Source organism: Apium graveolens, chromosome 11 (genome assembly GCF_009905375.1).
Source record: "Apium graveolens cultivar Ventura chromosome 11, ASM990537v1, whole genome shotgun sequence".
Lineage (NCBI taxonomy): Eukaryota > Viridiplantae > Streptophyta > Magnoliopsida > Apiales > Apiaceae > Apium > Apium graveolens.
This window is the reverse complement of record NC_133657.1, coordinates 129,358,391-129,382,758: the sequence shown is the minus strand read 5'-3', so window position 1 is coordinate 129,382,758 and position 24,368 is coordinate 129,358,391. Positions and strand designations below refer to the sequence as shown.

At 35.2% G+C, this 24,368-nt stretch overlaps 1 protein-coding gene across 1 annotated transcript; it reads right to left on the bottom strand.

Annotated features, from left to right (window-relative positions):
• Positions 1–22,842: 22,842 nt before the first annotated feature.
• On the bottom strand, positions 22,843–24,096 carry LOC141695878 (uncharacterized). The gene is made up of 2 exons (XM_074500087.1): positions 23,610–24,096; positions 22,843–23,264 (listed from the first exon to the last, which is right to left on the bottom strand). Exons 1-2 carry the CDS (start codon positions 24,094–24,096, stop codon positions 22,843–22,845), a joined length of 909 nt encoding a protein of 302 aa, XP_074356188.1.
• Between the last annotated feature and the right edge of the window lie 272 nt (positions 24,097–24,368).

The following is a 24,368-nucleotide window of genomic DNA, read 5'->3' as shown; positions in this document are numbered from 1 at the left end:
CTTGCTGATCAGGAAAATATACCAATAAGTAACCTTTTCTACTAGTAGATGGACGAATTCCCCACTGGTCATCACCCTGGCCGCAATAGGACCTTATGCTAGACTGCCACTCAGCCACTTACACATTTGATGGACTCCCACTGAGTCACTTACACTTTCATGGACGCCCACTGAGCCCATGTTGCTTATGTCGACTCAATAGATGGACTTACTTCCCGAACGTTGGGTAAGTAATCAATTCATTTACCAAAACAGCAACCTCGTTGCGAATATAAAATACACCACAGAGCCGGATCCCTCAGGTTTTGAGTGAATATTTAAATCCCCTTTGAAAGGAAGATCTTAAATATAAAAATGAGTTTTGGGATCCGCTCTAATTTTTAAAATCATTTTGAAGACTCGCAAACATTTTTAAGAATGTTTGGAGTAATGCTGATTTAATGAAATAAATCAGTCCCGATATATTAGAAAATATATGAATATTATTATTTAAATAATATTCCCATAAGGATAATCTCTATATAAATAATTTGAAGTAGAAGTTTTAAAACTCATACTTGAAATGAATATTAAATAACCAATGATATACTTATATGAAAGTACTATCTTTATTTGAATAATCGAAAATAAGTTTGATTATCGAAACATTATTCTTTAATAAAATAAAGAATATTATTTAGTAAATAATCGGAGTCATAAGTCCTCAAATGAATATTCAAATAATATTCATTAAATAATATAACTGAGTCATAAGTCCTCGAATGAATATTGAAGTAATATTCATTAAATAGTATAAACTGAGTCATAAGTCCTCGAATGAATATTCAAGTAATATTCATTAAATAATAAAGTTATCGAATAAACCTTATTCGATTAATATTTTTCAACACTATATCAATATATATATATATATATTAACACAAAATATTTGTTGATATAAAACTCCCTTATGGCTCTGATACCAAAAAGGACGTAATAGGACCAACAAATATTAATAGAAACAGTAGGAAGAGTAATATAGTAAGACTAAGACATGGTATGCATATTAACACAAAATATTAAAACATGAATATTAAAACATGATATGAACTGCTATCACTGGTACAAGATGTGTATATTATCTGCTCTCTAATTTCAAGTGTGTTTATTACTCTCTTCTTCTTCCTATTTATAGAAGGATGAGGAGTCTAATTTCTTGAAACAGCATCATTCTTTTTCTTGTCGTGGAGTTCTGCTTTCCTGAGTGGACAGCTTGACTTGAGTGGGAGGTCCTCTTTATCTTAGTGGAGGGGCTGCTTTCCTGAGTGGGAGGCTGCTTTCTTTACATACAAACTGATTACAATAATTAAATAAAGGAAAACTAAACAATATGAAATGATGAAAATTTGGATGAAATTTTTAAGGGTATTTTGGACCTTTTTCTTTTTTCTTTTTTTAATCAGTGGAAACTACAGGGGAAAATATCCCGTGACAGTCATCTTCGTTGTCATTTCCTAAATGAACCGGACTGCTGTCATCATCGGAATCATAAATTGAATTTGCGAGTTGAAGTAAGGATTCTTTGTATTGGCTTCTGGTTTTTGCTTGGTCTAATAATGCTTGGGCATTTGACTTTTGGGCAAAGAAAGTGGTAACTTCTTTGTTGGTAATAAAATTTTAACTTGATAACCATTTTTGAATGATCTCTTTGGAAATCTTTTGGTCTTCTTTGAAATTGCTCCACCATTTGACTTTAAAGGACCGAACAATACAGGACTGTATTTGGTTGAAATGAATTTTAAACTCCCAAGAACAGACCCATGGAAGGAAGAATTTTGAACATAACATTAAGAGAGGAGGAAAACGTCTTTCGTATTCTGTGGGTTTGAAGTGTGTTTTGAACAGTTTTAGACATTCGGATGCATTTGGAGTAAGAATGTCTTCAATTGCTCCGAAGAAATCCCACCATTGAAGGAACCAAATAGGGAGTGCCTGGACTTGAATTTTGGTATTGAAATAAAATAACCAGGAATGACTATTTTTCTGATTTTGGATACAGAATGAATTATGCCATGCTTGCTGGTAATCCCAGTAAGAATATGAGGAGCAGTGGTTTAGTTGTCTTTTGAAGTTCGAAGGAAAACTTTTTGGACTGTGGAGTTCTTGGCCCCATTGACTTGGGTGGATGACCTTTTGTATTTGACATGTTGTGTATGAAGGCGTTGAGTGTTCTCTATCCTGGGCATTGTAAAAATGTTTGAACGTGACTGATTCAGTAGACAAGAGAATGGCTTGATAATAGTCATTATTTTTTGATAGATCCCAGGGTTTGAACAGCCATCCTTTAGGGAAAACATTTGAAATTGCTAAGGAGGCATCAGCATTGTTAAATCCTCTTTCGACTGACACTATTTTTTGGTGGTTTCTTTTGGTATAGTAATCAGAATTAGATTTTAAAAAGTTTGACTGGTTGACTACTACCTCCTGGTTTTGCATTTTTGGGGTAACTATATCTAGTTTTGACATGGATATCTGAGGAACTAAGAGGGTTGGGTTTTGAAAACTGACTGTTTGTGTAGTTTGAAAAGGAGTATTTGTAGGTTGGCTGGAAGAAGTGTTTTGTTGGGTAACTTTAGTTGATTTTTCTGAAGAGCTTTGGGAGATTGTTGAGGGATTTTGGATGTTAAGGCCATGGGCTTTGATGGTTTGAAGGGCTAGAAATAAGTTATTGTCTTCTTCATCTGCAATTACCTTATCGATCCAGGATGTGATCGGTTTTCCTGAAGAAGTACTCGCTTTGCTTTGTTGAGTGGCCGGGAGGTGTCCGGGAAAGGCTGGGGTTTTTCCCCCACCTCTGCTCTTTCGAGGCATGATACTTATCTATTTTGTAGAAACTCACGGGTCAGGAAATCAGGGACACAGTTCATATCTCCCTTAATGTGTTCAATATCAAAATCAAAGATGCTTAATAATGCTTGCCATCTGGCTAAAATTTGTTTTGATGCAATATTTTGGACATCTTTTTGTAAAACTTCTTTTGCCGATTTACAATCGACTCTAAGGAGAAATTTTTGATTTAATAAATCACTTTGAAATTTTGTAATACATAAAACAATTGAAAGTATTTCCTTTTTTATAGTAGACTAATTTCTTTGACAATCATTCCAATGTGCAGATGTAAACTGGACTATTTGTTCTTTACCATTGACTACTTGTTTTAGTATACCGCTGTATCCTAACTCAGAAGCATCTGTTTCAACTACTTTAGAAGCATTTGGATCAGCAAGGTGTAGACAAGGGATTTCTAGAACCTGAGCTTTGATTTGTCGAACAATTTCGGTATGTTCAGATGACCAAGGGACAGGGTTAGTTTTAAGGCGGTCATGTAAGGGCTTGGCTATCCTATTGATGTTTGGATAGAAGTCTAGGACATAGTTGAGACTTCCTAAAAATCTTTGGAGTTGGGTTTTATCTGTGATTTTATCGGGAAATTTTGTTGCAAAAATTAGGGCTCTTTCAATTGGTGTAACTGTTCCTTTTGATATGTAGTGACCAAGAAATCTTACACGAGTTTGAAATAGGGAAATTTTGGATTTGGATATGACTAAACCATTTTTTCTAGATACTTGGCAGAAAGTTTTAAGGTGTTTGAAATGTTGTTCAATAGTTTCTGAAAAAACTAGAACATCATCAATATATACTATACAGAATGTAGAATAGTCATTGAATATGTCATTCATAATTCTTTGGAATTCGCTAGGGGCAGTTTTGATTCCAAATGGAAGGACATTCCATTCATACTGTCCGAATGGGACCGTAAAAGCGGTTTTATATCTATCTTTTGGGTGGATTTGAATCTGCCAAAATCCTGATTTTAAATCAAATTTGGAGAATATTATCGAAGATCTTAATTTTTGTAAAAGGTCTTTTTTATTAGGTATAGGGTATTCTACCCATCTTAAGGCTTTATTTAGAGGCTTATAATTGATAACTAGCCTTGGTGTCCCTCTCTCAATTTCAGCATTTTTGTTTACATAGAAAGCTGCACAGGACCACGGGGATCTAGATTTTGATATGATTCCTTTGAATTCGAGATCGGTGATCTCTTTTCTGGAATGTTGTTCTAGGTCGGAGTTCATTTGGATAGGTCTCGCTTTTGTTGGTATTTCCTTTTCATCAAAATCTTTTTCATAAGGTAAATCAATCATATGTTGTTTTCTATGCCAAAAAGCATTTGGTAAGTCAGAACAGAGTTCTACTTCTATTTATTTTAGTAATTTTAAGATTTTTTCTTTGATAAAGTGGTCTTGTAATTGCTTCTCAATCTTGTGAGAGGAAAGGTCTTGTTTTAGATGGGATAATTATATCTGTTTTCCTTGTATTAAGGCATTTATCTCGTAATTATATATTGAATATGCCTTTATTGTATTGAGGTTCCTTGTTTTGGGTTTTTCAAGAAATGGGAAGGTAAGTTTGGTGTTATGGGTTTTGAAAGTAATACCTTCGTAGGTGACAGTATATGGGGTTATTAAATTAAAGAAAGGTGTACCTAATATGACAAGATGATGTATTCCTTTAACTAGGAGAAAAGATGTCTTAATTTGGAAGGTTTTATTATTGATAGAGGCATCAACCTTACTAACTACATTGAGGTTTGAGTTATTAGAGGCGGTTAATCTTTCGTTGGTATGTTGATGGAATCTTCTTGGTATTATTTCTTCTTTAATGCAATTCAAATCTGCTCCTGTATCGAATAAAGCAATGGTATCTAAGATGAAGTCATCTGAGAAGACAACTTTGACTTTTATGAGATATTTTCGGTAGGTAACTTGCCTTAATTCATATAAGAAATCTTCATCTTGATCAGGAGTATTGTTTAAACTGCTTAATTGTTTTTGTTCAGTATTTTTCACTTCTACTTCACGAACTAGAAGGACATTTAAAGCTTCAGAATCTATCTTCTGCTGCTCTTTAAGGATTTTTAATTCTTCTTTAATTTCCTTAATTTCTTTGTGTAGGTCTTGTATTGTTGGAACGGATTTTTGGTTGGGTTTTTGCTTTTTTAATATTGTGGTCAAGTCATATGTAGTTTTTGTTGATGGGAGAATAGAAGGTTTTTGTTCTGGTTTGGGTTCAATTGGTCGTTGGAGTAATTTTTCTAAGAGCTCTTTTCTTATTTGGGGTTCAGTTATCTTCTCTATGATTTCGAGAGAATGTTCTTCATTTCTGGTTAGGACGTTGATGCGTCTGTCTTCAGAGGAGGAATTATGAGAGGAAGATGAGCTTGTTGCAATCTCATCTATTTGAAGAGGTTCATCATTTCCAGACATTTCAGATGTCTCAGAGTCGGAAGATTCAAGGAGTAAAGCCGAGATTTTGTTAGATAAGCTTTCTTCTATGTTTAACTCTTGTATTTTCCTATTAAGTCTGCAGAATCTAGATATATGTCCCTTTTTTCAACATTTGTAACAAGTTATATCTTTATTGGTTGGTTTAGTAAATCTATTTTTGTTGAAAGGTTTTTTGTTGTAGGAAGGTTTATTGTTATTATTAGAGGAAGGTTTATTATAGAACGGTTCTGTTGATTTTTTATAGAAATGTTTAGACTTTGTGAAAGACCTTTTCTGATAAGGTCTTTGATATGGCTTGAATTCACCATCACATTTTAGTTTTGAATAGCTTTTGTTGGGATTATAGTCAAATTGTTGACAGAAAGTCCCTAATTCCTGCTTTATTCTTTTCATTTCCCATTTGAGATGTCTTTGGAGTTTTAAATCTTGACAAATCTTTAGGCCTTCTCGTTGTGTTTGGCTTATGAGTTGGCCATATGTCAGGTTTTTGTAAGGTATCGGGCTTCCGTGTTCAGTTATTAAAGAGGTTCTAACTCTTTCACCTAGTAAGGTTGGAAGTCCGGCTAAGAATTTTTCTTTCCAATTTGCATGGTTCAAGTCTTCTCTGAGCATGACTCTGGTGAGGAAAGTAGTTTTATATCTTTGGAAATCACTAAGTTTTTTACATTTGAGATTATGTAAAAGCTCAGCATTTTTATCTCTCAGGTGAGAAGGGTCACCAATGAAGTGGTGTGTTATGACTAGAATGAGTTGTGCGACTGCTCCTTGGATAGGGTTTCCTTGTTCATCTAAAATGGGTTTTCCCTCTTCATCTTCCCTAATGGAATTTAGGATTTCAAGATGATTTTCAGGGGTAAGGTGATAGTCCCACCAACCTTTTAATTGGCCAGAGAACCCTGCTATGAGTAATTCGGCTATAGCTTTGTCTGGGGTTCCTATTTGGGTTGTATAAGCATTGGCTGCCATGGTCATTTGTTGTAAATGATTTAGAATATTATATTCAGACATTCCATCTATATTCCATTCATAAACAGATGATGCATTGAATTTAGACTGGGTTAAAATTTCTGGTCTATTTTCAACTCCAATGTCTGGGGCTGTGAATTTTGGAATCATTTGTCGGAGGTCATGAACCTGGGGTATGAAAGCATCTTCATCTGAGTCATGATGTATGACATTTAGTTATTTAGATGAAACACTGTCAGCAGCTATTTGGGTTGTGGAAGAGGAAGCCTCAAGTCTGCTAAGATGGTCTTTGATGGCTTTAACGAATTCTGGTCTATTTGTTTGAATTTGTTGTTGGCTTTGTCTAGAAACTTGGTATGGCTTAAATATGGGTTCTTGATTATTAATAATTTTGGGTAAATCTATTGTTTTTTGAATCCGGTCTTCTATCCGGTTTAGTTGACTTCCTATGCTATTTAGGTGGGTGTTTGTGTAATTAACAGCAAGGATTGTATTCCTAGTATTTTTTAGTATGTCATCATCTGGTCTTTTGATGGGGTGTGCCTCGATTTTTTCACTATGAACTGTTAGTGTGACATTTCTAAAAGGTGGGTGGTGTGATTCTATAGTTCCGCTGGTTGTTTCCCATTGTTTTTGTTTTTGGCTCATGCTTCGAGTGATGGGGTTTAGGTAATTTATGAATGGAAAAAATAAGTTTTGGTCAGAGGAGTAAATTTCCAACCAATCAAAGAATATCATTTGGATTTTGTTTTGGTTAAGAAATTCATAATAAATTTCTTGAATTTGTGTCTTTTGTTCTTTGAAGTTGGTAAAAAACCAATTTCTTTTTTCAGTGTTTTGGGGAGAGTAGAACTCTTCACGGAGAAAAGTTTTATTGATTTGGAATTCTATTTCAATTACATTTAGTTCACTTGGCATTCCCATATTCTCAGTTATAGCAGAGAAGGTTGGGGATGTTGGTGAGGAAGGGGTAACCGTGTTTTGGTTTGGTGGTAATTGACTTTGTTTATAGAATGGGTGAGGTATATTGGAAGAATAATCTACACCACTCATAGAGGTATTGGGTATATCTGATGTGGAGTATCTTGGTTTTGAGGTCGTGTTAATGATAGAAGGGATTTGAGAAATCTTTTCTAAGGTTCTTGAGGAAGCATCGGAATATCGAGAACTAATAAAAGAGGTTCGGGATGATCGATCAAATGTAAGAGTGACTCTTCCATTATCATCTTGGTGAACTTGGTGTATTTGTGTGTTTGGTTCTAATCTTTCCAGTAATCTAGGGCGAGCTACTCCTTCTAAAACCCATTCAGTGGGAAGGGAAATGTCCTGCCATTTTATGGATCGAGGAATAACTGTGTTAGACCTTGAAAGGTCAGTTTGGAGAAGGATGGTTTCTCCTTTGACGAAAGCATTTTTATGCCCATCATCTCTAATGGACATTATTGCTTTGTAATGAATTCGAAAGATTAAAGCCACTGGAATTGATCCTTTTAACATTTTATAGTTGTGAGTTTTAACTTGGAGTGTCATGCTATGGATAACATTCCTGTCTTTAAGAGAAATGGATAAATTTGGATAACAACTAAAAGAGATGGGTCTTTTGCATAGACTTGATTCTATGGAACTTAACAGAGAGTCATTGAACTCAAGGAATCTAGCATCTCTTAAAATGGCTAGTATTGAGGTGTCTAATCCTTCTTTGGTTAAGGGCTTAATTCCGACTTGGACTAAACCTATATGGATGTAATTGTATGATTTTGCTAGTTTTTCTAGGGAACTTTTGGTGAGAAGGTGAATTGTTTTGAATGATTTTGATAGGTGTATGTCTCTTTCTTCGGTTTTGATGGAAGAACTTGAACTATACCATTTTGTATCATAAACTTGGCTTTTGGGGATTTTTGGGATGTCCCAACGCTCTATTGCTTTTTGGAAGTTTTCGACGTTGGTTTCGGCACTATGTGTAATATTTCTTGAATCTAACGTACTAGTGGAAGAGTTTGAAAGAGATGTAGTTCTGCAGAATATAGAATCCATGTTCTGAGATCAAAAAAGATGTAGGCTAAGCTTTTGCTTACAATCCTAGAAAAAAACGGGTTTATTGCCTCCTATGGACTTATAACCGATAAACTAGGTAAAATGACTCGGCAAAGGCTTAACTACAAAAGTTTAAGAACTAAGAACAGAGATACAGTAGACAACAATAATACAACTCCCTTATGGCTCTGATACCATATATATATATATTATACTCGGGAACATCGACTCCCATTTTAGAAAAATGTTCACCTTTGGGTTCCCTATACTAAGGGTATACGCAACTACTGCTTATCTCTAGCATAAGTATTATGCAACTTATAAGCAATTGAATCAACAATATATATCAAGATTACGAAATAGACATGCATATATATCATATCATATGCTCCAATATATCGCAAGATTTGCTAATTAACCACCATGCATCTATCACAAGATAATGCATATACATATGTATACATCACAAAAACAGTATAACAGGTAGAAAACTTGCCTGAGTGCTCCCGGATAGACTTAAGATTAGAGTGGGTCCGATAACCTATGAACAACAACATAAGTCGGAATTAAACCCCGGTCTCTTAAGAAACTAAACTTTAGCCAATTGAACCCTAACGTTCCCTTATGGTCACTCATACGCTTAACGAATCACCTAAGTCGTTCGAGTACCCTCGGCTCCACCATTTTTAATAAATTAACCATTAAGAGTTTTAAGGCGATTATTTCGCGAGTACCTTACTAACTGCCTAATCCACTTAACATAGCTGTTTCATATCCCAATTAGTCATTTAAAGTCCTTAACCAAGGTTTCAAAGTAAGGCGAGGGGTAATGGTTCGTTCGCGAAATGCCGTTACTTAAAACGGTCGTTTCTCCTAAACCGTTCATCGGATTCAAACGAACCACATATCAAAACGAAGCTCGTAACAAGAACAATCTAAATCATGGCAGTGGTCAATACCTAACAGTGAGTTCTCGGGTCCTGATGTTAAGAACAAAACAGTCTAAAGTAAATCGGAAATTACGACGACTATGTTTACGCGATTACCAATTTTTATCCTACTCCAAATCAACCACAAACCAACCACAACTCAACCATACAACCAAAATCCATCCATACCTCACTACAACAGCCCCAACACCTCAAGTTTTTCCAATTTATATTAATCTCAAACATGACTAAAACTATTCTTAAGTTCTTTAACTAATAACCAAGATTTACAACTCCAAAAACATCACAAAACCAACTAATCTCTACATACACAATAATCAAGCCTCTTATGAACTATAATACTCATATTAAGCTCTTAACATTCAATAACAAAGCTAGGTTAAGAGATTATACCTTCCTTGTGAGTGGGAGTAACTACTTAGCTTGGAATCACCCTCGAAAGTCCTAACCAAAGCTTAATCTAAACAAAAACTCAAGAACAAAATTTCAAGTTCTTGAAAAACACTATTCACCAAGAACTTTGATAAATTGATTAGCTATGTTAAACATGGAATCTTGAGCTTAAACTTATGGCTCATCTAAGTTATGAATTATGGAAGCTAAAGAAACAAACCTCTTGAATTATGAAGGTGTGTAGCTTGATTTTTGAAATTTTTCCTCTGCTTTTCATGGAAAAGCCGAGAGCAATAGATGGGGGAAGAAGAGAAATGAGTTTGTTTTGGTTGCTTTTGATTTTGGTGTTTCTGAAATGAATACTTGGTGGAGATTGCTTTGATAAAGTGATGACATCACTTAGATGACCTCACCTCCAAGCCACATATCTTTCCCTTAAGGTTTGATGATGTCACATTCTCTTTTAACCACTTGTTTTAGCTTTTCTTGGAAGCTTCCTTCCCATTCTACTTGTATGTGCTTGTCCCTTGGCCGTTTATTTGTTTTACGGTTCTCTTAACTCTGTTCTCTTACGTTGTTTGAGGGATCACATCCAGGATCTTATTATTTGGGTTCCCCTAAATCTTTCTCAATATCTTATGATCCTTTAATGATCCTCTCTTATAATCCTTGAATTTAAATCCCTTTAACCATGTTACCTTATACTTAAATCTTTTGGTATCAGGTGGATTTTCAGGAGAAATCAAAGTGTTCGGATTTGGATTCTGACGATCTTTACATACAATTATATACCACATTGAGTACTAATAATATCTAAGAAGATCAATAAAAGAACCCCTACATAGTGTGGTATGAAAAATTTTCTTATTCAGCATAATCGGCAAAATCACTATTCATAAGGGTTTCAAAAATTCCAAAAATTGGGGTTAGTACAAATTGTGCACGCAAAAGGACGATCAAGGTATTCTTAGGTTTTCTTCTAGAATTTGGATTCCACCAGTGACGGAGTTGAAGAATGAAATTTTACAGGAAGATCATAATTCAAGGTATTCAATCCATCCAGGGAGTACCAAAATGTACAGAGATTTAAAGGAAAATTATTGGTAGCCAGATATGAAGAGGGAAATTGCGGAATGGGTTAGCAGATGTTATACATGTCAGAGAGTTAAAGCAGAGCATCAAAGACCAAGTGGATTGCTACAGCCATTGGAGATTCCAGAGTGGAAGTGGGAACATATTGCCATGGATTTCATAGTTGGATTACCAAGGACAAGGGCTAATCATGATGCCATTTGGGTTATAGTGGATAGACTTACCAAGTCTGCTCATTTTCTGCCTATCAATGAAAGATTTTCGCTCGACAAGTTAGTCCATATGTACCTGAAGGAAATTGTAGTTAGTCATGGAGTTCCTGTATCTATTGTATCTGATCGAGATCCAAGATTTAATTCAAGATTTTGGAAGAGTCTTCAAAAATGTTTGGGAACGAGACTGAATATGAGTACAGCTTACCATCCACAGAAGGACGGCCAGAGTGAAAGAACGATCCAGACAATTGAAGATATGTTACGTGTTTGTGCTATTGATTTCAAAGGGAGTTGGGACGAGCATTTACCTCTGATAGAATTTGCTTATAACAACAGTTATCACGCCAGTATTGGGATGCCACCCTACGAAGCTCTTTAAGGACGCAAGTGTAGATCTCCAGTGTATTGGGACGAAGTAGGAGAACGCAAAATACTTGGACCTGAATTAGTACAGCAGACAAAGGAAGTTGTTGAAGTTATCCAGAAGAGATTGATAGCAGCACAAGACCATCAAAGGAAATATGTAGATCAATCAAGGAAAGACATGGAATTCGAAGAAGGAAGCTTGGTATTACTAAAAGTATCACCGTGGAAGGGATTAACGAGATTTGGAAAGAAAGGAAAGTTGAGCCCAAGATATGTCGGACCTTTTGAGATTCTAAAGCGCGTTGGCAAAGTAGCTTACGAATTGGTGTTACCTCCGCACATGGAGCACATTCACAATGTTTTTCACGTATCGATGTTTAAAATGTATAATCCAGACTCCAGGCATGTAATAGAATATGAGCCAATAGAGCTTCAGGCAGACTTGTCATATGTAGAGAGTCCGATAGAAATTCTAGAGAAAAGAGAGAAAGTATTAAGAAATAAAGTGGTAAAGTTAGTAAGAGTATTGTGGAGAAACCCAAAGGTTCAAGAGTCAACCTGGGAGCTAGAAAGTGATATGAGAGAAAAGTACCCTCATTTATTTTCTTAGGAGATTCTGAGGACAGAATCCTTTTAAGGGGGAAGGATGTAATATCCGGGATATATCGTGTAATTATTTTGCTAATAAATAATTATTATATGTGTTCAGTATCTATTCTGTGAATTATTTGTTAAGTGTTAAATGTGTTTGGATGTTTAAAAATAATATTAATTGATTATTTTAATTTTTATATATCCAAAATAAAATATAGATAATTGTCATATCTTTCTAATTATTTTTATGTTGATTTATGATTTTATAGGAAATATATGAATTTTATAAAATCTTTTTCCGAGTATTTAAAAAAAACTATTTTATACAATCGGGAACCAACCGACGTCATCCGTTTTTACGTTCTTATAACCCGAAATTCTTCCGAGAACTCCTTCCTAAACTAATTGCAATATTCCGAGCATTTTCCATGTTTCAACATTTTCGATCCGGCGTACGGTTTGTCCTGCGCGGATCCCGGCGTAACATTTTCGATACATTATTCATTTCGGTAAATCAATAAAACTCGTATTCCCGATAAACGAGATCTTTTTATTATACTATCACAATTATCACCTCTTAATACGTGTAACCAGGCGCTGAGACCAAGACGGCAGTACAAATTGTACTGGTTTGGATAATTATCCCGAAAACCGGTACTGTTTGGATCAGTTTTTATAAATAAACGTACCATTTTATATCTGGAATGATCCAACGGGATACTAATTTTCCGTAAATATAAATAGCCTTTACCGTATTTTATTCCATATCAAAAATCATTTGCAGTCAGTAATTATATAATTTTCCAGACAAAATACTTATATTCATATAATCTTCTGAAAATCAAACCACAAATTGAAGGTGTTAGTGAAGTCCGATTGGAACGCTCGAGTAACCAAAACAGAGGTTTTGAGGTGTTCTTTCAGTTTCTTCAAGTTTCAGAACTGCAGAAATCAAGGTTGATTTTCTATATTTTTATTTATTTTCGAATTATTTTAATTAAAAATATGAATTTTTGTTCGGATGATTGTTTGGATGATTTGATGATTGCATGTTGTAGAGCTTGTTTTCCTGATAATTTTCATATGTCATATGACTGATTTGGAGTTCAATAACATGTTCAAAATTAAGTTTAATATTCGAATTTTGAAATTAGGGTTTATAACCCGTATGAATGTTTTCAATTGAAATTTGGGGCTTTTTAATTTAGGGGTTATTAGCTATTGATTTATACTGGGTTCTGTTCCTTATGAAATTTGCAATCGATTGGTATATAGCTCATTAACAGAGGATGTCTGAATCGAAGGGATTTGTATTTTAAAGTTTTCGTCGGTTCACCGGAAACCGGTAATGTTCTTGGCCCTTTTCCGGCCAGGACATGGATTATTGATGTGATTTGATTGCATGGTTGTGTTCCTGGTTATCTGTAGATTATATCTGAAGCAGATGGTGGGGTGAGGATGCCGGAATCGTGTTCTCCGGCCACCCCTGTATTTTCCGGCGACTGGACTGCAAAATTGCAGTTTAGTCCCTGTACTTTTGTAGGCGATGCAGTTTAGTCCTCCAGGTTTCCAGAATTTGCAAAAATAGGATTCCTGTTTTAAAAATATTCAAAAATCATATTTTCTATTTATTTTAATTATAAAAATTTGTGTTTAATTTCTGAAAATTCTAAAAATTATTATTTTAATTCCAAAAATTATTTTTAATTCAAAAATAAATCTGAATTAATTAGTTAATTAATTTCAGTTAGTAATTAATTGATTAATTGGTCAATTAATTCGAAAATTAATTGATTAATTGATTTAATTAATTATTAATTGATTTTAGTTAATTATTTAATTAGATTTAATTATTTAAAAATGATTTAAAAATTCCGAAAAATAGTTTTGAGCATTAAAATATTATTTTAAATTATTTTCAAGGCTCGATAATTATTATAAAATTGTTTTGAAGCCAGATTTGGCCAGCCGAACCCTGTTTATTATTCCGAAATTGATCCAACGACCCGTTTTAATTCTAAAAAATATTTTAAAAATCATTTTAAATACCCGAAAGCCTGTTTATGACCCGAGACTCCATTATAAATGATATATCATTGATTCTTTAACGTGTTATGTGTTATATGTGACTTGTTGGTTGACTGTCAGTATATATATTCAATGTTTACTTGTTTATAGTATAACTTTCAATCCGTTAATCGGATTTGGGTGAAACGAAGGGTAGATAGAAGTATATGTCGAATAGAATCGTATGAGTTGAATTGATAGATGCTTATAATATATGAGCAGAAGAGGCAAGGCGTAGGAAAGGGAAACAGATAGTCGAGGAGTAGACGGTTGTGATTGAAAGTTAAAGAAGTATAACAAGCTAATACCAGGCAAGTGTTCTGAACTTTCTCGAGATATATTATAGTGGATTGATAGTCCTGTTTTATATTGCAAGTGATTTGAAGCACTGAACACAAAATCCTGATTCCAGTTTTTGATCTTGAGCCGTAAACCTTATTCTTTCTAAACCGTTGATTGTTGTACACCCAAATACGAACCACAGATATACGATACTACTCCACAAATACATACAAACTAAATACCAAACACTGAACCGAATTACTTATATACTCAAACCATTGTACCTTATGATTTGAAAGACCAATTCCTGGTAACCCTGAAATATTGATTCCTTTGTTATCCAATTCTTTCATTACCTAACATCTAAGCTTTGAAAATTCCATATTGATCCTTATGAAGATTGAAACCATTTCATTATTGAACGTCCAATGTTTTTAATGATTCTATTTATTGCTTATTACTGTTTATTTTGTTATTATGTTCGAATTGGATTGTTTTTCTAAAATTGTAGACCAGATTCGTGGTCAGACCATATAATGGTCAAGTTAGGCCAATGTGTGCCTTGGATCCAGTAGTTAGAGCAGTGTTGTGTGCTTTGCTCGGGGTTAGTGCGTGACTGATCAGCAGCCTAACCTTTTTTTTTAAAAAAATGAAAATATAATATCCAATTCTAAATCATAATTTATTGTTCACTTGGTATCATAACCCTTTCCATTTGATGATCATTATTCTCAGTTTTGTCATTGTGACTTGCTGAGCTAGTTAGCTCATTTGTGCGATATTGTTTATGTTCTTTTTCATTTAAGAAGGAACCAGTTGGTAACGAGGATCCCCAGTCCAACGCGAGAGTTAGGGGTTCAGGTTGATCAAGTTAAGCTAGTAGGCACCTTTTGGAGTAATTTAAGTTTGTAAAAGTTTGTAATAATGTTTAATACTCAGTTCTGAGTTTGGATAGTTGGGATTTGAACGTTTGTAATATAAACAGGTATGTTTGGCTTGTGTGCATACTTTAACCTATTGCGGTCTGTGGTAGCTGGTAAGTAGGGTCACTGCATATTATTACTATTATCTTTATTATTGTTATAAGCAGGTTATAAATAAGGTATGTGTGTGTGGACCCCAAACTTCTGACCCGGGTTTGGAGGGCGCCACAATTAGGACCTTGTGCTGGACCGCCACCCGACCTCTTACGCGTTGATGGACTGCCACCCAGCCACTTACACTTTGATAGACCGTACCCCGGCCTGTCGCTTTTGTCGACTCAATTAGATGGACTTAATTCCCGAATATTGGGCAAGTAATCAAATTCTTTTGTCAAAACAGCACCCTCGTTGCGAACATAAAATACACCACAGAGCCGGATCCCTCAGATTTCTAAGCGAGTATTTAAATCCTATTCGAAAGGAAGATCTTAAATTTGAAAATGAGTTTTGGGATCCGCTCTAACATTTAATATCATTTTGAAGACTCAAAAACATTTTAAAGAATGTTTAGAGTAATGATGATTTAATAAAATAGATGAATCCCGATATATTAGGAAATATCTGAATATTATTATTTAAATAATATTCCCATAAGGATAATATTTATAAAAATATTTGAAGTAGAAGTTTTAAAACTCATACTTGAAATGAGTAATAAATAACAAAAGATATACTTATACGAAAGTATGATCTTTATTTGAATAATTGAAAATAGTTTGATTATTATTCAAAACTATCGAATATACCTTATCCGATTCATAGTTTAAGAAACTATATATATATATGTATATGTTATACTCGGAAATATGGACTCCCGGTTTAGAAAAATGTTCACCTTTGGGTCCCCTATACCAAGGGCATACGCAACTACTGTTTATCTCTAGCATAGGTATTATGCAGTTTATAAGCATTTGAATTGATAATAGAATATCAAGATTTCACAACATGCATATATATACCATATCAACATGTTCCAATATATCGCAAGATTTGCTAATAACAGTCATGCACTTATCTCAAGATAATGCATCAATATATTTACATAAAACAACAGTATAACAGGTAGAAAATTTGCCTGAGTGTTCCAGTGTAGACTTAAGCTTAGAGTGGGTCCGGTAACCTATGAAAAACAACATAATCCGGAATTAGACCACGGTTGCTTAAGAAACTAGTCAAAACTCACCCAAACCCTAACGGTCGCTTACGGTCGCTTACACGCTTAATGATTTGCGTTAATCGCTCGCGTACCCTCGGCTCCACTAATTTTAATAAATTAACCGTTGTGAATTTTAAGATGACTCTTTCGCGAATACTCTACCAACTGCCTAACCCACCTTACATAATTGTTTCATATTCCAATTAGTCTTTTAAGGGCCTTAAACAAGGTCTCAAAGTAAAGCGAGGGGTAAAGGTTCGTTCACAAAACGTTGTAACTTAAAACGGTCATTTCTCCTAAACTGTAAATCGGATCTAAGCGAACGACATATCAAAACAAAGCTTGAATCATAAATTCTAAGCATGGTATGGTCAGTTCATGAAAGTGGGTGTTCAGGTCCAAAAGTTAAGCATAAAACAGTTTAAAGAAAATCGGGCATTATGACGGCTATAACCTAACGATTTCCAAAGTTTAAATTACACCAAATCATCATCAATTCAACAACAATCCAACATCCATCAACATCAAACTAAACCCATTCATCCAAGCACCATTATAATCCAAACAAACTAAACTTAAAACTAAGGGTTCAAGAGTTTATACCGTCCTTGGAGAGTGGAGAATTACTAACAAGCCTCTTGGAACCTCTAACTATCTCTACCAAGCTTGGATCTTAAAGAAAACATAAGAAAACAAAATATTAGTTCTTGAAAACACTATTCATCAAAGAACTTTGAGAAATTGTTTAACTAAGGAATCCTTGGAATCTTGGCTTCAAACTTATAGCATAACTAAGTTATGAAATATAGGATCCAAAGAAATAAACCTTGCAAATTTCCATGGCCTGGAGCTTGAGTTTTGAAAATCTATTTCACCAGTTTTATGAAAAGGCCGAATGGAAGAAGAAGAAAATGGGGGAGAGCTTTTGCTTGCTTGGTTTTCCTTGGGAAATGAGAAAGAAATGCTTGGTGGAGAAGATTTTTGAACAAATATCTTGATAAAGTGATGACAATACTATCTTATTGATACTTTATTTTTCCAACCTTTCACAAGTAAGACAATTATTTTATATTTATAAGGAGTCCGTAATGGGCTTTTTCCCTTACAATTGGGCCTCTATTGGGATTTTTATTACAAACCTCCATTCTAAGGTTCCAATTTCCTATTTAAGGTCCTTCTTTCTTTAACCCAACATTTGTCCCACGCGAATATAGTTGTAACATCTTTAGATTTGCTGTTTAGGTTCCTAATTAAAACTTACACACAAGAATTAAAATAAAGAAGAGATAAGATAAATAAAATTTAATTAATTATCTTTTGTTATATTTTACTTTATTTTATTTTATGCGCCGTTGTTTTTATTTGTTGTTATTATCATTTTTATTTTTTTTGAGGAAGCGGGATGGGGGATGGATAAAAAAGAATTAGCAGCTTATATTAATTTGAATATGGAGAGTCTCTTCATCTTCCCTCCCACTTAACCAAGGAAAAGCTGCAGTATTTGAGGAGTTCTATCTTCTCTCTGTCCTCTCCATTGCGCCTGTAAGTTTTCTTGTTCACTAAATATTACTGATTTTAGTGTAACTACGAGCCCTTATCTATTAGGTTTTCCATTTCAATCGAGCTTCTTGAATCTTAATTATTTTATTCTTAAGTTTTTAATTAGTCGCGGAGTTCTTGATTCGATTTCCATGGCCGGCCTAGGTTCGTCCTCTTCCAAAACCAATCTTTTTCGTAATCCTGAAAACGTCCCTTGAAAGAGCGTGACGAAGAATCAGCTATTAACTTAGGTAATTTAGAAATTCCAAATCTGAATTCTTTCAAATCGTTTGACTTCATAAATGAAGAAGAGCTTTTCTCTGGTGTCGAGATAGCGTCTAAGGTTTCTCCACCGATAAGTCCTCGTACTCTAGCGTATAGGGAGGGAGTTCTTCGAGAGAGTCTTAAATTGGGGCTTCTTGAATTTCTCCGTGGCTGTAGTCTCAATTATATTAGCCATTTCTCTAATCATAAGTTAAACATGACTAAGTTAGGATCTTGGGTTGACTTAAAAAATGGGTATAGATTGCGGATTCCAGTCACAGATGATTGAATGTGGGTGATGCCGGAATTCGGGATGCACGGTGTGCCATTGATCATGTTTGAGTATGGGCTCCGACTTCTGATGCATCCTTTCCATTTAGCAATGTATGAGGCTATAGGTTATGGGAAAGCACAGTTATCGCCTAATTCCGTCGCTCAGATAAGTGGCTTTATAGCCTTGTGCAACGAGCGGGATCAGATCCCTTCTATAAAATTGTGCTTTTCCATATACTATATTAGATATCACAACGGGCAAGTCTATTTTGATACTCAAAGTAAGCGTCCCTAGATCATCAGTGTTAGATCCTCTAACTCGGGTTATCATCCTAAATGGGTGTATATATGTGGGAGAGATTTAGAATTTGTTAGGCCCTATCGCGAAGTAACACAATCGACCCTAGAGTATCTGAACAACCTTAAAAAGTACGATGCTACATACCTCGATGGGTTTCAGGGGTCGAGGCCCGTTTATACGCACAATGACTTGAATGACTTAAAAATTTTTTAAGGAACATCATCGTAAGAAATTATTACTTATAATTTGGTGAAGAATTACTATATTACTGCTCTCTCTCTTTTTTTTATCTATATTCTTAATAACGCCATATCCCCCTTAGTAATCTTCTTCTTTTTTTTCAGTTGCAGGGAAATCTTTGAAGAAGTTGTTGGAGAGTGGGGTTTTGGTTGAGATGGACAAAGCCATGATGATGTTAGTCAAGAAATCAAAAGCTGGGGTTGTCGATATGTCGAGGGTTGATGAAAATCCTGTTAGTGTAGGTGCCCTAGAGGCAATACATTATTCTTTTAAATATTTATGTCAGTTGATCATTCAATAAATGTATTTATTATGACCTTAATTACTGCGATATTTTGTTAGCATAATAAATGTCCTTAGAATCATGATACACATTGTATAGTTTAAGTAAATGACTAGAACTTGAGATTATATAATATATCATATTCTTAAAGGTCCCTAGTCGAGTATTATTATATAGCACAATAATAATACATAGATAGACTAGTATGTTGTTTAACAAGATAACCACATCTCATTGGTTATAAGTATGGGGATACTAAAGTCAATACATAGGTACATGTGAGAGTACATGGTACTGGACAGACCCACAGTGAGATTCTTCATGTTTAATAAAGTCATAAGAAAGACTCACAGTGATAATGGTGTAACGATCCTTTGACTTGAAATCATTATATTTCTATACGATGATTAATATACTTTGACTATATTAAATGTTACTTTTGACCGGGTGATGATAAAAGTGGACATCGGGTATATCATGAGTCGTATGAGAAATATGAATGATAGATAAAGGATTTAACCCTCCTATAATTAGGAGAGATATTATTGGCCTCTTGATTGAGTGAGATTATAAAAAGCATGGCCATGCTCAAATAATGATTTATCTTGATAGTCTACTCATGGATCAAGTAAACCCGGATTAAATATTGAAGAGGATGACTATATACATGCCTCGAGTTTAATCTATAATATGTATGGTTAAAGAGATTATATTACACGAAAAACATTAATCACGAAAGGTTTTATCTAATCATGATTTAATTATTGTTTAATTGGGTAACAATGATGTATTACTAGATACCGCTCATTGTTTATAATTTTATTAGAGAATAAAATTATTGCCAATTAAATAATAGCCTATAGGGTCGCACAGCTAGAGCACTTAATGGAATAGTTAATTTAAATCATGGATTTAAATTAATTGATGATTATTTGATTGGAGGGAATGTTTTTGCCCATAATAATTAAGTATGACTTAATTATTAATTAAATAATAGAAATTCGTTTTTATTATTTAATCCTATACCTACTAGGGTTGGGCTTTGCTGTTATGGGCCTTTGAATCAGCCATTATAAATAGATAATGATAGGTTAAAGAGGCTTGTATGTTTTTGGAGAAAATTCTAGCAGCAAAGAGAGGCAGAGGCAATTTGGATCGTCAAGAAGGAGGCTAGTACATCCATTCCGTAGTCAAGTTCGTGAGACGTTCTTGGAAGTGCTCATGTAGATACCATAGAGGTGTTTCTCCGAGAGGTAGACACAAAGCGTGATAGCTAGGATCTCCGTTGAGTTCGTGAAAGTCAGGCTCTTGAAAGGTATGATTCGTTATCTTCATAATCTGCCCACAATTATACATGGATCCTGTTTTTGGGTTTCGAAATTTTTTTTGTTTTATTTACATTATCCGCTGCGTTTTATGCCTCAGAACCCATCAAATTCCTCATCATAGACGTTTTCATTGAGCTATTAGATGATCAAGGAAATAAGATTGTGGGTGGTTATGAGCGCATTGCTTGTGAAGGGACTGGGAATCCCTCGCGAAAGAGGTCCAGGAGCGGAGTTGTTGAGGCTGCGGAGGCTGTTGGTAAGAAAATTTGTGAGGATGTTGTAGGAAGTGGCGTAAACAAGACTCTGACTATAATTGGGAATCGGGGGATCATGCTTCCAACCGTCGACCCCGAGGCTAGCAAAGAAGTTATTCTTGTTGAGATCCGGCCCTCTGAGCGATGGACTGCAGGGTCGACTGTTCCTCTTCGGGCTTTTCGAGTGTTTAATCTTCCACAAGACTCAAGTGCTTATGCCAAGAGATCACGGAGTCAACTTGTTGACCGATGTTTGGGGCAATCTGGAAGGGTGTGTATATTGTTTTTGTTGCTTTGGTTTTATTTTAAGTTTTTTTTATTTAAGAACCCACCTTTGCTTATTCTCACATTAAGTATTTTTATGAAAGTTGTCTTTATTTTGGCAATCTCTGTTTGATGTTATGCATATTATTGAGGAGTATAAGGCTGATGAGGGTAGGAGCCTTGCCTCGAAGGTTGAGGAGGAGCGAGACCTGTTGAAAGATGAAAAGAAGAAATTGGCGACTGAATTAGCCGAAGCCAAGACCCGTATCGTCGAACCAAGGTATGTTATTTTTCTTTTGATGTCATCTTTTTATCAATGTCATTATATTTATATATGTTTAATTATAACACTAGAAAATTCCTTATTTCTTTCCACGCCATCTTTTATGTGTATTTTAAAGTAAATATCTGTTTTTTTACATTTATCGAGTATAGATAAGTGATCTTGAATTTGTAAACGACCATCTTAAAAAAGAGTCGGAGGGTATAGGGTACCGAGTGAAGATTATGGAGACCTCGTTGGGTGATGAAACGAAGAGGCGTGAGGCTCTGGACATCGAGGTAGCCAACCTTCGCGAGAAGAATGAAGCCTTGGAGAAAGAAAACTTGAATTTGACGTTAGAAGTAGAGAAAGCTGTCAAAGATATTTTCGGGGGCCTGGGTGACTGGTATGGTCATTGCTATAAGAGGATGGAAATTGTTGGGCTCGATGTGTCGGGTCACCGCTTCGAAGATTACCTTTGCGACTATGCTGCAGAACATAAGGAGAACGAAGCGACTGTCGATCCCATCGACCCTTGAAGGCGAGGGATGCCTCGTTTATGATGTAATTTATGGATTATGATTGAATTGTTAAGTATTTTTATGTTTGCGTAATGATGAAGGTACTTCTATCATCTTTTTAATTATCAATTATAATTGCTAGATTATTTTGATATTTGCATTTTGGATGTTTTATTCGAGTTTTGTATTCCAATAAATCTTTTAAAGTGTTTATGTGTGCTTGTTTCTGTTTTTATGTTGATTTACCGAAATGCAAAAAGCATAATTGTTTTGAAGAAAATGTGTCGAATTTTGATATTGGCAAATATAACAAGTCATGCGATGTAGTACAATCATGATTACTAACCCATTTTATTATATATAAGATGGGTGATGTGGGTTTGTTTTTAGACTACGATGTTGTTAACTTTACTTACACATATCACCATATTCCGAATTAGAATTCCATAGAATTGACCCGCGTGTGTACTGAATGGAAGATCATTGATTGGTTTGGGATATTTTGGTATTCCGATATTTGAAATTTACAAGTTACAAAATACTCATGAGTAATAATTTTTCATTGATAAATTAAGGGGGGTCATAACAGGAATCTCATATCAACCCCTTTTCGTTAAAAACAATTTTTATAGTCAGAGATCTGACATTTTTTATTCATATGATTCAAATAACTTAATTACTGATAATATTTCTTCAAATGAACAACATTCCAAGCATTTTTTATGGGTGTACCATCGAGCATAGACAGTCACTTAGTTCCTGGTGTGATGAGCCCTGTTACTTGATAAGGTCATTCATATGGGGATTTGAACTTTCCAGTGATAGTGGGCTATGAGGTTGCCGACTCCCGAAGGACTAGATCCCCAAATAAAAACTGCTTAACCTTTACTTTCTTGTTGAGTAAGCTATTGTGCGCGCTTGCTGCTGAAGGACTTTCATTGATGCCTCGTCCCTAACTTCTTTCATGAGAACATTGTGAAGTTGAATTCCCTCGCGTGAGACTTCAACATCAAAATACTCGACCCTCAGCGAGTTAAGATACACTTCGACAGGGGAAACCACTTCCAAGCCAAAAGCCATCTTAAAAGGGGATATACCCGTTGCACTCTTGGAGGTCGTTCTATACGACCAGAGAACATTTGGCAGCTCATCGACCCACAGCCTTGGCAATTCATTGACCCTTTTCTTAAGCCCTTGTAAGATTATGCGGTTAGACACTTCGACTTGTCCGTTTTCCTGGGGGTAAGCCACCGAGGACTTGATATGTTTAATCTTGAGTTGTGAAAGTGTTTCGGTGAACTTTTCCCCTACAAACTCGGTTTTATTGTCAGTTACCACTATTTTTGGGACCCCGAATGAATATAATATACTCCATTAGAAACTCAATCATCTCCTTCTCTCATATTTTGGCCAATGGTCGGGCCTCGATCCATTTTGTTGCGTAGTAAACAGCCACGACAATGTATTGTGCTTGTTTTTGGACTTCGGGAAAGGTCCGACGATGTCTATACCCCATTGATAAAAAGGACATTGGTTAACAACCGGGATCATTTCCACCGATGGCTGATGAGATACTGATCCATATATCTGACATGATTTGCATTTTCGCATAAAATTTTCACAATTACTTCGTATTGTAGGCCAAAATAAACCTTGCCTCATTATCTTAAGGGCTAAGTTTTTGCCACCTAGGTGATCCCCACAGATTCCTGTATGGACTTCGACTATCGAGGTGTTGGACTCTTCTGGTCCTAAGCATCGGAGTAGGGACTCCACGAGCCCTCGATGATATAATTTGGTTTCTAACACACAATAGTTCTTTGCCTTATATGATATGGCTCTAGTTTCACCCTTATCTTGTGGCAATTTTTTCTGCAAGATATACTCCGAAATAGGTTGACGCCAATCTGTGGCAGAGGAAATTTCATTAACCATCGGCGTGTCGACAGAAGGAGTATTCATATCGACCGAAGGAGCCTTTCTTTCCTCGACATAAATTGACTTTGATGATGCAACAACAGACGATGCTAATTTACACAAGGCGTCAGCCCATAGGTTTTGTTCTCTGCAAATGTTCTTGATTGTCCATGATGAAATTTTCCCCAGCAGGGACATAACTAGATTCAAATATGCCGACATTCGAATGTCATGGGCTTAAACTCACCTTGCAGTTGTTTAGCGACAAGCTGGGAATCACCAAATATTTCCAAAACTTTCACTTCTAGCTCAATTTCTAATCGTACTCCTGCTAACAATGCTTCGTACTTGACTACATTATTTGTTATTGGGAGCGAAAATTTTAAAGCTTGCTGTATTTTGAAGCCCTATGGACTGATTAAGATCACACCTGCGTCCCCTGACGATGTTGTTGAGGATCCGTCGATATATAGAGCCCATGCTTTCTGTGGGAA